Source organism: Perca fluviatilis, chromosome 22 (genome assembly GCF_010015445.1).
Source record: "Perca fluviatilis chromosome 22, GENO_Pfluv_1.0, whole genome shotgun sequence".
Lineage (NCBI taxonomy): Eukaryota > Metazoa > Chordata > Actinopteri > Perciformes > Percidae > Perca > Perca fluviatilis.
In genome coordinates, this window is record NC_053133.1 from 17,920,194 (window position 1) to 17,935,033 (window position 14,840).

Sequence of the window (14,840 nt, forward strand, 5' to 3'; positions counted from 1 at the left end):
CCTTAAAACCCAACATATTCTTTCTGCTTTGGAGTAATACACCCATAATGCTGTGCATGTATAAGTGTAGGATCTGGCAACGAAAAAAAAAAAGGTGAGCTGCTCTGAAACAATTCTGGAGCTGAATGCTAAAGAACAAAGGGGCTGGGAGATTCCTTCCTGGTGCCACACCCTCAGGCTGTAGAGTCAAGGCCTTTATAGCACCCTTTGTTAAGCTGCTTGATACACTCAATACCCAAGAATCCTCTTTCATCTTTCATGGCACAGAGAGAGAGAGAGATACTGAAAAGGTTGTGTGTATCCAAAGTACCCAGAATGCATTGAAGCAGCGGTATTGGAGAAAGGAAGAACATTGCGAATTTTGAGCGAACTGTGGATTATTAACCTAGTGATAAAAAGGGATGGATGCTGCAAAACCCTCTATTAATGGGTTAAACAATTTCAAAGGCTCTCCAAATGTGCAGTATCTTAGCTCTTAGAAAAGAAATAATGCAATGATTTTTGACACCTGACCTAAAAGGAATAAACAGGATGAAACTGAAACCGCTTTCGTCTTAATCAACTCTCCGAGAGGATGGATTAGAATGTTTCCCTTCATAATTTCACACAGGATTGAGGAGAGAAATTGTCAAGCTTGAGTTTGATAGATCAATTTACCAGCAGGCTTTTCCTTTAGCTATAATTCAATCCCTCCCAGTCTAACAGCATAATCTATGACACGCTTGATCTGCTATTCATTTGAAGGGTCATAGCATCCTGCTTTATCTTCCGATGTGGCTGAGATCCCATAGACGCCAGCTCCAGTTCAGCTGGTTGCTAGGAGCTATTTTCTATATGCCGAGTCATTGTCATGGTCATTATGGCCACACATTAGCTTACATACGACTTGTGATTTCAGCCTCCACATTAATGCATGTTATTGTAAGTAGAAGTACTAGAAGCTAAATTAGGGATCTAAATTCCTGTAGGATCTCACTATTTTTCTTTATGAACTCCTTCCCATAGACCATTAACACACTAGTTTTGTCCCGAGGCAGAGAAGAATCCTATATTGCTGGATAACTGAAGTAGGGCTGTTTGGGGCCTTGGAGAGCTACCCGTAGGTGCACCGTTCTTATTTTGACCTTTTTTCCCCCTTTGTGAAACTGTGAAGCTCTGGCGATTTATCTGTGTTAACCACATGGACCACTGCAACTATGATAGAGGGAATATGACTGATGCCATTATCTATGGATTGCAGCAAAGGGTGTCTCTGAATGTTGGTTTAGGACCACAACTGCGTGTTTATAAAGAGGTCATAATCGAGGATGTATGCCATTATATCAAAGCGTCCTTTAAAAAAGCTATGGAATGAGTGAGGAAGAAAAGAAACCTCTTCAGATGGTTAAAAAACAGAATATCCTCTCTTTCATCGGTTTTTCATCCAATAAAACATGCTGTATTTGTTCAAGCCTTCTGCATACGCCAACACCACTCTAAGCACTCAGAAATGAGAGGGGGGAACAAATGCAAACTTTTCAACCCTCAATATACTTTCATGCTTGGCTTGTCGGGTACAAAATAGTGAAACAGCTCCAGTGGAGTGCAGCTGTGACATTTATATTTAACCATTCAGTTATTATCCCTGCCATTTTAGAAATGACATTTTCTCATTCTATTCATGGGGAAGCAATTTCAATTTGCTTGATTTGAAGGCTCTGTCTGGAAACTATAATACCTATAAGATGACTTGTATATCCATATGAAATACTAAACATTAAAAAAAAAAAAAACTCATTCTGAAACTGCTCTTACGTTAGGTTTCCACACAGCGAAATTTCGCTTTGCTCTCATTGAGGTTGAATGGAGACGAAATTCGCCCTGATTGAGCGAGATGAGAGCGAATCGCCGAAATAAAGTTGATGAAAGTTTAACTTTATTCAAATGAGGACCACTCGAGAACCAATCAGGTCCGTGTATTTGTGTTTGGAGGCGGGAGTTACAAAAAAAGTCTGACAAAGATGGCGGAGGTTATCAGCGCCATATCATGAAAAAATTTTTTGATTAAAATGTTCTACACGAACATTGGTACTTCTATCAACAGGAATTGTGTTTTATATGACACACAAACTTAGTTAGGGCACATACACCACTAAATAGATTACTGTATATGTTAGTTTAAACACTCAAACTTTTCAGCTAGCCGACAGGCTAATCGCTAGCATGTTCGGACATTGGATTTCATTGTAGCCTAGCCAGGCAGCTAGCTAGCTAGGCTACTGGTGCATTTGTTTGATTACATGTTTTGTTGGCGAACATTGACACGTGTAGCAACAGGAATTGTGTTTTATATGTCACACAAACTTAAACAGGGCAAACACACCACCAAATTCAATTTATTATTATTATTATTATTAAATAGACCACTGTAGATAGTTTAAACACTCAAAATGATTCAGCTAGCCGACAGGTCAACCGCTTGCATGTTCGGACATTGCATTTCATTGTAAGCATAGCAAGGCAGCTAGGCTATATAGCCAGGTTACCAGAGCATTTATGAGCTAACATTTTACCGATGGGTTGCTGCTGTGCATTTTTACCGCCCTGTATTCTGACAGCCCGGGACATTTAAAAAAAAATTGCGGACTTGCGTGTTGTTTTCGCAACCACGCCCCCGAGGCAAACTTTCGTTGGCCAAAATTCGTGAGGTATTTCGTAGTGTGGAACCCTACCGTTATAGGACTAAAACAGCTCCTTTATCTTTTAAATTGTGTGTGGACATGGCTAATAAGATATTATATGAAAGTTTCTGGAATAAAGTATACTTCCACTACATTTACCATCACTGTTTGTCAGTTCGTAAATCTACAGTCATGCTAGCCGCTCTGGGAGACTGTACTTAGATACACAAGTGCTTTGAGCTAAATGCTAACATTAGCATGCTAACTTGCTCACAATGACAATGTTAACATGCTGATGCTAAGCAGGTATAATGTTTACCATGTTCACCATCTCACTTTAGCATGTTTAGAACAGTACGTTAATGTGTGCACCGCATTTAAAGGTGCCTTGCCACACGTATTTCATTACTTTGTGGTAATGTCTGAAGTTCTACTATGGACTCTAACTTTTTTGTGGAAAAAATGCCTTGGTTACCTTGTTTCAAGCCATTCTAGCGTGGTATAGAAAGCCTACATGAAGACTCAGCTCGATTTCTGCCAGTTCTCATTAATATTCAACAAGCTAAGCTGTTTGAATCTGATTGGCTAACAGCTAGCCAATGAGAGCCTGGCTGTCAGAATCCTTTACCCAGCCCAACTGGGTGAGCTAATGAATAGTAATGAGCTCAGGCAATAAGATGTCAGACTGACCGGCTTTTGTAATTGGCCTGATTTCTCCGCTTATTTCTTTTCAGTGGCTAGAGCTGACAAAGGAGGTAGCAGTTCATTTTCACATTCACAACATAACACAAACACATATGGACCTAACATATTTCAAAAAATGCAAGTAAAAACGGTTTTGTATGGCAGGGCACCTTTAATGGCAATTCCTCCAGTATTTGTAGACATTCAAAAGCACAAATTTGAATCTCATGGTACCGCTGAAGGAAAAGCTGAGGAATCACGAAATTCATTAAGCCACATCATCTGGGAACCATGAAGGTCCATGCAAAATGTCATGGCTATCTATGGAAAGAGATATTTCAGTCTGTACCAACAGAGTGACATTGCCATCCCTAGAGCTAAAAGTCTGCTTGTGCTTGCAATGTTTGTTTTCATAGTAATAGTTATAAGATGGTTTTTTTTTCAATATTCCAAGTAATTGGGGCATCCTTTTCCTCCATCAACTCAGCCATAAAAAGAAGAGATAAATTCAGCAGTTGGGTTAAGGCTTTGAAGCTGATAACTGGGTGACAACTAGAAACCAGTCCCCTCATTGGGTGCAGAACTCATTTTTGGTTCTGCATTATAGCGCCACATAATTATTATAGCACCACATAATTGCCGAAAACAATGAATACACCACCCTGAGACATTTCAGCGGCATAATTACACCAAAGACTTTTAATTAAACTTAACTGAAAAGATATCTGATTGATATGCTTTCAGTTTTGTTTACCAAATTCGCTGTAGGTCATGAAGCATCGCTTAATTTTGCAAGCCAATTTGCATGAAAAAAGATGATTCATCCATGGCATTATTTTGTAAAAAGTGCCAGCAGCTGTTGTTAAGTAAATATGATTTAGTCTGGGACTTTTTGACAGTTAAATTGAAATAACTATAATTTTCCATTAATCTCACTGGATTGATGCAGTGTCTCGTAAAAATGTTTTCACTTTGTATGCATGTCCTCAGGCACAGCGACAAAAAAAACAAGCATCAATGTATGTTTTTTGCTGCACGTATGCAATGGGTGGAGGTTTATTATCGCACTGCCCCATATACACTCGGTTGGGTCACACCGGTTCTTGCAAAACATGTTTCCATGTTGTTGTCAGCCCTAGACAAACTGTGTAATCTGGGCACTGAACCTTTTCCATTCACATTATCACTGATTGGCATGCAGTTAGCCACACCTCCTCTAACCTGACCCAAAGTTCAACAACATTTTAATAAACAACAGAAAAAAAGGTTGTGCCACTAATCCCATTTCCCAAAAGCTGCCTAAATAAATATCCCTGTGCAGGAGACTGGAACTAGTTTGTGGAGGTGCAGCCTGCTGGAATAGTTAGGTTTTTTTGGACAAGATCTGTGAAAGTTTGAGCATCTTCTGCTTTTATCCTGGTACACAAATTTGCTTTTTTTTTTTTTTTAATACTCTCACAATATAGTCCATCAAAGATCTCTAGTGCATCTGATTTTAGTATTATTTAGATACTTTTTTTTGTATTTTGTTTGCTAATTTTTTTTTTTATCTTGTAATAGAGCATCCCTGCTTTTCATTACAGCTCTCCAAATGCTCTTTATAGTAAGAGGTGTTTGGCTGCCATTTAAAATAGTTCTCTGTTTCCACTTTCACTTCAGCTCTCCAGCAGCCTCTCTGGTTTGTGCGTCTGTACCGGACGAGGGGGCGGTGGGGTGGCGCCACGTCATATCAGCCGCCGCGCTCTGATTGGCTGCCGATTCTCACCCGACACAGCTGTGATTGTTTTCTGCAGAGGAAGCTCTTGTCCCTGGTATGAGCCCTGTGCTGTGGAATTGAGCAGCACTGTGTTTTTCTGTGTGTCTGCTAATGATGATGTGAACAAAAACGTGATTTCAGTCCTTGTTGTAACGAGCAGGAAAACAAGGCTGGCTTAATCAGTTGCCGAGGCACGAATGATCAGGAGTGGAGGTTTCTCTTTGGACCAGACACTGAAGACGTCCTGAAATCAAGGTAAGGACCAGCATTTTCTCAGTAACTTATTCAGTGGTTTGCTGAATCCGGGAAAAAAACATTGCTAATTTATCTTTCATCTCGCAACAATGTAGCCTATATCTCTACTTGCGAACTAAATGCATCTATGTTGTCACAAATTCTCCTCCAGGCTAAAAGTGCCAAATGCCCAGACTAGAGGACCACTGCTGGAGCTGCTCCTGTGCATCAAGAATTGAAACTAAGCACTCATCTGGAGCTAACTGGTTAGCACACAAAGCTGAAGAAATGATGTCCATCATCACCTCGGTGCTCAGCAATGCCTACGGCTCTCTGCACGACGTCCGGACGGCCAACCTGATCCGTCGGGGTCTCGTCCTCTTCACCGTCGGAGCGTTCCTCGCCCTGGTGCTCAACCTGCTGCAGATACAAAGACATGTCACCCTGTTTCCCGAGGAGGTGATGGCAACTTTGTTTTCGTCTGCCTGGTGGATCCCTCCTTGCTGCGGCACAGGGGCCGGTGAGTTGACAACACACTGGTTGGAGAACAAAATGTGAATTAGTGCGTTAGAAATGGTTGTGGAACAGTTTGTCTTAGGTTATCAGTAGTTTGCTACTAAGTTTAGAACAAAGGAATGCAAAGAGGGTAGGGGATACAGTGAAATGGCCTTTTCCATATAAAGAGAACATGATAAGGAAGAATAAAGCCTTTACAATTTACTTAATAAATCATGTAGGCCTATGGGTGCTATAAAGATCTGGAAATCATGTAGCCTATGTGAGGTTAATTTAAATGGCACAAACACATTAAGCTGTAAAATAGTGCAATTTGTTAAGACATAAAACTATGCTTTTCTATTATTGCCACTGCAAGTGCAGTTACTGTATGATCATGTGGTAATGAATCACCATTCGACTTTGTTATTGTTGGGTATTATGTAAGCCTTCCTCTCTAATGCTATACTAGTCTACGTGGTTTTGTCTGGGAGTCAGTTATAAAAAAAAAAAAAAAAAACGGACTTGGTACAGATGGTAGCGATTCTTGAACTGTGATTGGCCGCAACAGCCGGATACGAGGTGAGCTGCACGCTCATTGGCTTGTGTCATAACGGGTGAGCTGAGGGGGAGGTATTTTTAACCAGGAACTGGAGGAAAGAAAAAAAACATATGACTATTGTCGGCTCCTCCTCCCCATGTGCTGCGGGGCAGAAAGAATATGAAAGTAGCTTCATGTTTTTACAGTCTGTTGACATTAGTCTGTGCCAAATGAATGTGTCTAGGTGTCATGTAGGAACTTGTTTAAGGTCTTCATTGTGTAAACTATTTGTTTTCAGTAGCCTACTCAATAGGCCTATACTTTACAGTAAAAGTTTTCCTGTCCAATAATTAATCATTTTAAAAGAAAACAATGCAAAACAATACCTGGTTCTTGTTTTTAAATTGTAAGAACACTTAAACTGTTTGTTTTATGTGATGGTAAACTGATTATCTTTGGGTTTTGGCGTCATGGTCTCACAAAACAACCGATTTGAAGACTATATCTTTGGGCTTTTTTATTACTTAATTGACAATATACTGTAGATTAGGGGGTACAAAAGAAACCCGGAGCTCGACATTACATAAAACCAGGAATTTCATCAAAAACAGTCCAACAGCAAGTTCAAGAGACTCAATTAAAAAAACAAATCTATACTTCTTTTTTTAAAAGTGTATGCAAGTGTCTAAAAGAGACTAATTATGGAAGTGCATGTTCAGCAAATAAAACAAACCGCAGCTCTCTGACATGATGGGCCAAATGTCTGCTTATCCTGTGTAATTTGGGTCTGTTTGATTCCTTCTGTACAGCTGTTGTCGGCCTGCTGTATCCCTGCCTCGACAGCCATTTGGGAGAGCCGCACAAGTTCAAGAGGGAGTGGGCCAGCGTCATGAGGTGCATCGCAGTGTTCGTCGGCATCAACCACGCCAGTGTTGTATCCTTTCAAGGACTCCCCTTGTAGATTCTTTAATATAGATTATTTCAGTTTTTTTTTTATTTTATTTAATTTTTTAAAATATGTGGAATATGTAGTGTTCTAATTTGGACAGTATGTAAAAAGCAACAGGATGTCTTGCTTTACCCTTAAGAGAGGACTTGCCCCAGCAGGTCATACACATATTTGAGTAAGAACTAATCCCATGCTAGCGTCATACTGTTTGGTTTTGTCCTTAATTGGCCCGTATCACAGAAACTAGACTTTGCCAACAACGTGCAGCTCTCCCTTACGCTGGCAGCCTTGTCCTTGGGTCTGTGGTGGACATTCGACCGATCCAGGAGCGGCTTTGGTTTGGGCATCACCACTGCCGTCCTAGCTACTGTGTTCACACAGCTGCTGGTCTACAACGGAGTCTACCAGTAAGTTAGCCATAAGTTTCATTATACAAGAGGAACAAAAGTTGTCAAGGTTTTCCCTTTTGAGGAAACAAAACTGATGCTGTCTACGACGATTAATCACTAGGGCTTTGTCATGTCTACTTTCTGGTTTCATGTTACACAAAAACTATGTTGGTTTAAGAGTTAATTAAATAGTTGAGAGAGTAAACCTCTAGGGAAGTAGATCAAGTATCTGGAAGTACGCCCACCTGTATGATGAATGAAGTATTTTCTAGCATGACCTGTTTAGTTTGTTTTCCCCACACACAGATCATTGGCATATCTTGTAAGATGCCTTTTTCTGTTAAGAGTTGTGGCATTGTGTGCTATCAACATCTTATTTAGCTTAGTTTGGAAGGGAATTGTGGGTTATTTTGACACCCTCCAAAGAGGTCAGAGGTCAGGACAGAAGAGCATCACTAAACCTGTTCAATATTATTAAGAATTATTTAATCATTTTAGTTTCTCTTTCAGGTATACGTCACCAGACTTCTTGTATGTACGCTCCTGGCTCCCATGCATATTCTTCTCAGGCGGTGTTACCGTGGGAAACATTGGACGCCAACTTGCCATGGTAAAGTTGGCAACTATTTTAGAATATGTAATCTTTTAAGCGTCAAAGATATTTGAGTTTAAGTTTATTTTTCATCTGTCAAATGTGCCGCAGTAAATTACAAAAATTCCAAATGTAGGGGTTCCTTATGAAAAAAAAATTTCTGTGAGAGAACAAACATCTGCTTATATGTCGTTGTAACCTCTCAAATATTGATATCTGTATTGGCCTCAAAAATTCAGCATCAGTCTGGCTCTAATCTACAGTTATCTTCAAAACACCTGGCTTCATACAATGAGTGAACGAGCGCTGCTATGTGTTAGCCCTCTCAAAAACAACATGACCAGAAGCTGTTTTCTTAAATTCCAAAAATGGGAACAAAATTTATATATTAATCCAACTCATACTGCACAATCCACATGTATGTATTTATTTATTTAATCTTTATTTATTCAGGGAAGGTTCACTGAGAGACAGCCTCTGTTTTGCAGGAACGCCCTGATCACATTCACACAGTCAGACATTCAGTACAACCACAGTCTGATCTGCTGGCCAATGAGCAGCTCCACTGGAGCAGTCGGGATTAAGGGCCTTGCTCAACGGCACCTCAGTGTTGTTAATGAGGGAGGGACAAGCGCTGCTCTTTCCCTTCTTTTCTGTCTTGTTGGTCTGGGGATTGAACCGACAACCTCTCGGTCACAAGCTCGCTTCTCTAACCTTTAGGTCACCACTGCCCTGCTGTTTTAACGACAGCAATCAAGCTTGGGCCCCTAAAGTTTAGCATTCATCTTACTATCTGCTAGTCCCCCCCTCTTAAAAAACTTTGATCGCCAAACATTGATTTTAGATTCAGTGATAAGAGAAAGGGAACATTTGCATTCATATGTATCTGATATTTCACTACATTCATTATTTCTTAAAATGTCAAATGTTTTAGTTTTTTGGTCAACTATTCTTTCAAACAGTGCCCAATCCATTTCAATACTGTAGTTTTTAGTGGAATGCCACTCTTGATTCAGAGGCTTTTCTAATTTGCCATGATTCTAATTCAGGGGTAAACAGTGATTCTGTGATGTTTTTAAAATGTTTGGCCTGTCATATTTGAAATGAAAACGACACTAAAATACCCCTTCCCATTTATCAGCATCAGCCTTCAGAAATCGATATCTGTTGAACTTGAACTCCTCTGCACTCTATCTAAACTGTGGAACAGACTTCAAAAGACTCCTCTGCACCATACTTGCTTCATTTGCAATTATTAAGCTGAACCACAACAGGCGATAAAATTGTCAAAATGGTTTAAAGTTGTGCAAAGTGCATTGGACGCCCCTCTTCCCTCAATTATCCCATCAAGGCAGCTTTGATGTCTTCATTAAGCTTGTGCCCAGAAGCCTCACCTCATTCTGTCTGTAAAGTAAGAGTCCTGTCACTCCCTCAGTTTGACTCAAGCGAAAGCGTGAAAGCAGATTAAGGGCTGTTGTTTTTCACAGTTGTGGCGAGACACCGAGCCAGTCAGGACTCGGCTGACCAGAGGGTCATTTGCTACTTGTTGTTTTTGTTTGTGATGAGGCCTGAGGAATGTTGGCACACGTTGGCACTCGTGGTTTTGTTTTTCTCTCTTTCGCTCCAGTGGGTCATTTATGAGAAGGATCAGAAAAAACATGAGACTCTATTTCTTTTAAGAATCAAAGATATTTTAGGGAGGTTTTTTTTCTTCTTTTTTTGGGGGGGGGGCAGTTACAGTGAAAGAGATGTGTTGTTTTGGAATCCGTGAGCAAAAAGTAAAATACACAAACTGCCGAGACCTTTTATATCTGAATATATTTAGAATGTTTTGTGATGGGTAAAATGAGCAATGAAAAAAAGCAGTATGCAGTTTTCACGTGTCAAAAAAGCAGTGCTCTCTTCCTTATTTTACAAATAGGGAAAGAAAAAAAAAAAAATCTTCCGAATAAGGGGAACTGAAAGAAACCGGTTTCTTTCTTTAAACCTAACCTTGACACCCAAAATAGTCCTGATCTGTTCATAAAATGGCAACCACAGCAATCCATATTTACTTGAAAAAAACAAAGCTGCAGTTTAGAGTTTACAGGAAACTAAAACTGCGTTCATGTGTGAATCATGTCTTAAAATAGTCACCTGAGGCCGTTTCCCTGTCATCAGAACATAACAATAGTTTGATTGATGACTTCTCTCACCATGAGAATTATTAATCTACTTCAGTTCTTACAACAAAAAAAAAAAGAAAAAACCCAGAAGCTTAACTTGAACCACTTTTATTTATGGCAACTCTAGATATACTAACATGTATTTCTAATTGCTGCATTACTTTAAATTGATTAATATGTGACTAACACCGGGCACCTTCTCTGTCTCCCTTCAGGGTGGTGTCGAGAAACCCCACATGGACTGAACAGTGGAAACACAGAAAAGCAGGCGAAGGACGGCCAATGTAAAGATGGACAAGTTATGCGAAGAACGAGGAGAATAACAGGAGAAAAAGACTCATTGTTTTGACTTCATCCTTTGTTCTTATAACAAAGTGCGGGTCAGAAAAGCCCCTCATCTAACGTGCCATGTCCTCTGTACCTCCTTGTGGCCAAACAGCCTCTCCCTCCCACCTCTGTTCTACTCCATTAGCATTAAGGCTTCCTTCACACAAGACAGGAGGACAGTGTTTGCCTTTTTTGTTTGTTTTTTGAAGTGAACTGTTGACTGGTTTAATTTTTACGCTGGAAGTACGTGTCTTTCTGCAGTTTATGGAGTGGAAGCGTGCGCGTGTGCTTTAGTGTGGATGCATTCTGGTCTTAGCGGAGAAGACTGTTTTGTTTTTAGCCTCAATATATAATGATCATAAAAGGGAAATGTTGTATGAGTGGGCAAAAAAGGAAATGTCTTCACTCTCACATATAAATGCATTCAGTGGCCTCACTGGGCCCCAGGGGAGATGTATGTTCCCAGCCAAATTAAGTATTTATTTTGTATGTTTTTGAATGACCCCAAACCAAATGTACTGTATGATTGGTAATGAATATTGCTTCCCATTTTGAAAGGAAAAGTTGGGAAGTTACTTTTTTGCTCAGAGTTAGATGAGAAGATTGATGCCACTCTCATATCTGTACGGTAAATATGTAGCTAACGCCAGCAGCTGGGGGAATTGTATTGGTACATATTTACCATAGAGATGTTTGCTGCTAACACATTTTAGACAAACAGACAGAGTATTGTTAAGTAGGGAGAACGAAGCATTAAGGCTCTTGTATACTATAAGCTGGCGCGCGCAAATGTGACGTCATGGGATCGCCGTGACTATTTATACCTGCGCTGGTGCTCGCGACACTAGTTGCAGTCTTCTCCTGAACAGCTGTGGCGCTAATTAGTAAAGGTTACCGACGTTGCTCTTTCTACAGACTAGAAGAAAAAGAAAAAGGTAAACAACGGCAGAACTGGCAGCAGCATTGCCGTCAATGCTTCAATTTGATGACCTACTTCATCGGTTCAAGCCTTTCGTTCACCATAAAAGAACTCCTCTTAACCCAGTAAGTTTACAAGAGAGCTTTGCAGTCACTCTGAGAGTCCTGGCATCCGGTTGTTGGCAAACTCGTTCAGGCCTCCTGTTTCCACTTTGTCGCGCGCCGCTAGAGAAAAAAAATAAATATAAAAAGCTGTGCGCGACCTCTGCTCGCGCGCCATAAATCCGGGCGCGCCGGCAGGATATTACATCATTTTGACATCACGATGGTGCACGCCACCTTGGAAGCGGCTAGTATACCGTACGTTTAAGTCAAAGCATTAGTCTGGATTGAAAAACAAGGCCATGTGCATTTTGTTTTTTTATCAGCAGAGTGAGGAAAGCCACCACAGTGGACCGTGTTTTGGAAGAATGTACCAGGAGTATACTACAAATACTTTTGCCGGCATCTGTCAGTCACTGTTAAAGCAACACTAGAGAACTTTTCCTGCTTCTGTCCCCCTATAGGTTGGAAGTGGAATTGTCCTATTAGGTCTCATTCAAACTACAGATCCGCTACCCGATCTGGCAAACTTGCGCAGTGCGGTTATAGCCGATAGAGAGCCGCAAAGCAAATTCAGAAGTGCCATTCACCTTGTTACGAGTGGATGAACCACTGAAACGATTTTGGAAACATTATTTTAAGTTACAAAAAGTTCTCTAGTGTTGCTTTAAACCAGTTAAAAACACTTTACAATGAGTTTTTTTTTTTCTTCAATGTGTGACCAGGTGTTAAATGTCTTTTGTGATCATACACATTTCCCACTCCAAATTCAAACTAGCTCTAATAGTTTGGGAACATACACCGGGTGAAGGAGAGGGCAGGACATTATTACTTAAGATTTGCAATCTGTGATTGCCTTTGTATTATAGAATGTAGTGCTTTTGTCACTATAAAAGTTTAGTTTGATCATTTGTAAACATAATGACATTATTGCTCATGTATAATGGCTTTCCTATGTGAACAGACCGGTATTATTACCACACTAGACCTACAGTATGTTAGTTAGCGTTTGGGGGTCTAGAGAATTAAGTGCAATCAGAGTATACATGAGCCGATTATTCTTCCTTATTTATTATTAATTCTGACAATGGCTAAAAACAAAATGATAACTTGTAAGTATATGCAGTGTGGATACTTCAAAAGAAAGCAATAACATATTTGTTTTGTGTGTCAGAGATTACATGCCTTCAGAGTCTATACCAATGACTCAACAGAGAGACGACATAAAAAAAAAAAAAGTATTGTGTCAAACTGTTGTCAAAAATCTCATTTAGTTGCACCGTCGAAAGAAACCTGATTTATTTTTTCAAATACTTTTTTGTGGCAGATCACTTCAGGTTGAATCTGCTTACATTCAGGTGTGTTAAACTGAAGAGGAAGCTTTATTTTTTTGAGGTTGTGAAGCACCTTTTGTTTTGATGTTTTAGAGTTTCTGTGTGTCTGATATTTCAGCAGTGTATCATTTTTGCTACCATGGATTTAAGTGAAAAATAAAAACCTCTGATAAGGATATCTGCCTAATAGTCATTACTCGCATATGGGACTGGATTAAGGGATTTACAACTAGTTTATTGTATATGAATAGAAGAATTATGTGTATGGTACTGACATATTGATACCATCTGTAAAATCAGTAATAATGAATCCAGCTTCCCTCATTAGGTATGATATAAACATACCTAATGCAGCTGAGCTTCAGCCATTCATTCTGCCTTTGATTGCTAGACTCTAGCCTAATTACACGTCTCAGCAGCTTCGGTAAAACAATGGCGCTCTGATTATTTTTTTTCTGGGTGTCAAATGCAGTCGCAGCTCAATTGCTCCGAAGCTTTTTGGGGTGCCGATGATGGCATTTGTTGTGTCTGCTGTCACGGCCAAGTTGAATAGACAAGACACTCTTTTGTCCGGGTCTCTGTCAGTCTCCAGACCCATTATAATGTATTCAGCTGTATCTTCCCTCTCTCTCCTCTCCCCTTTCTGCTCCCCCCCAAAAATCCCTGAAACTACCCCCCACCCCTGTGTCACTGGGATCATGAGGAACTGCCCCCACCTCCCCTCCCTCCTCTGTCTACCCCCTCTCTGAACACGCCTTTCTGGAGGGCAGACTTCTATTTATACCTAGCGGGGGACTGACAGTTAACCTTTTGCTCTGGGGGAAATTTCTGGGAGTGAGGCCAATATCTGTGGGCCATTCTGAGTGAACCCCTCGTTCTGGGAGGCTCTCTATACATCTATGTATTTCTCTATCTCTTTCTATCTATTTATCTATCTATTTATCTATCTCTCTCTCTCTCTCTCTGTGACAGGCCAACGATCCAGCGCCACACGCCATTTCTCCTCTCTCCTTCCTCTTTCAATCTCCTCCTCTTCTCAGGCAGAATAATTGGCCGGGCTTCAGCCTCCTTTCATTTCCAGCCACAGCAAAATGAAAGACTCCATTAGAGCGCCTCCTTATTGCCAAAAGACCCCCCCTCCCTTCCTCTTACTCTCTCTGTCCTTCCTTCAAGGCCAGAAGACAGGCCGGGGCCCATCTCATCTATTGATTTGAGCCATTTATAGATTATCCTGGTAGACTGTTCAGTTTCATCTCCTTGCAGCACCTTTTGTGTTTTGATTTTGTCTTTGAAATTGCGGTTATTGAGCCTCTAATTTGTTGCAGCGAGTCAACTGCCAGCAAACATGAAGACAGTGATGTTAGCATTTAACAGCTCTTCAAATATAACAGGCTATGCAGTATAAAGAGACATTTAAAGCTAACAAGCAGAGGCTCGCCAGTGGATCAGTCAGTATGAACTTCGTGCTGTGCAGCCAAACATTGTTCTAGCAGTGAATTTGAGTAGAGATCCCAACGTTCCCAGATGTGTCAGTAAACATTTTAGGAAAATGTGTATAAAATGATGTACAAGACATATTACAGAATATCTCAATTTGAAGGAATGCATAAAAAAGTATTGGGTTTGAAAGTCATATAGTTTTAATGAAGGTATGGAACAGGCTGATACAGAATATTGTGTATGTGCTACTTAAG

General features: G+C 40.3%; 1 protein-coding gene across 2 annotated transcripts; it reads left to right on the top strand.

Annotated features, from left to right (window-relative positions):
• The first annotated feature begins 4,656 nt into the window (after window positions 1–4,656).
• insig1 (insulin induced gene 1) lies at window positions 4,657–13,322 on the top strand. Of its 2 annotated transcripts, XM_039790051.1 has the most exons (8): window positions 4,657–4,763; window positions 5,004–5,155; window positions 5,261–5,355; window positions 5,507–5,854; window positions 7,180–7,304; window positions 7,560–7,726; window positions 8,219–8,318; window positions 10,681–13,322. In XM_039790051.1, exons 4-8 carry the CDS (start codon window positions 5,521–5,523, stop codon window positions 10,708–10,710), a joined length of 756 nt encoding a protein of 251 aa, XP_039645985.1. In that variant the 5' UTR covers window positions 4,657–4,763; window positions 5,004–5,155; window positions 5,261–5,355; window positions 5,507–5,520; the 3' UTR covers window positions 10,711–13,322. The 2 variants fall into 2 exon arrangements, with proteins under 2 accessions (XP_039645985.1, XP_039645986.1); XM_039790052.1 differs by lacking the exon at window positions 4,657–4,763 and having other exon boundaries at window positions 5,003–5,155.
• Window positions 13,323–14,840: the final 1,518 nt, after the last annotated feature.

Bases quoted from the DNA above. Each gene is read 5' to 3' on its own strand.
- insig1 (XM_039790051.1), top strand. From the start codon at position 5,521: ATGCCCAGACTAGAGGACCACTGCTGGAGCTGCTCCTGTGCATCAAGA. The intron at 5,855-7,179 runs GTGAGTTGACAA...CCTTCTGTACAG, and splicing joins TTGCTGCGGCACAGGGGCCG to CTGTTGTCGGCCTGCTGTAT. The intron at 8,319-10,680 runs GTAAAGTTGGCA...GTCTCCCTTCAG, and splicing joins TTGGACGCCAACTTGCCATG to GGTGGTGTCGAGAAACCCCA.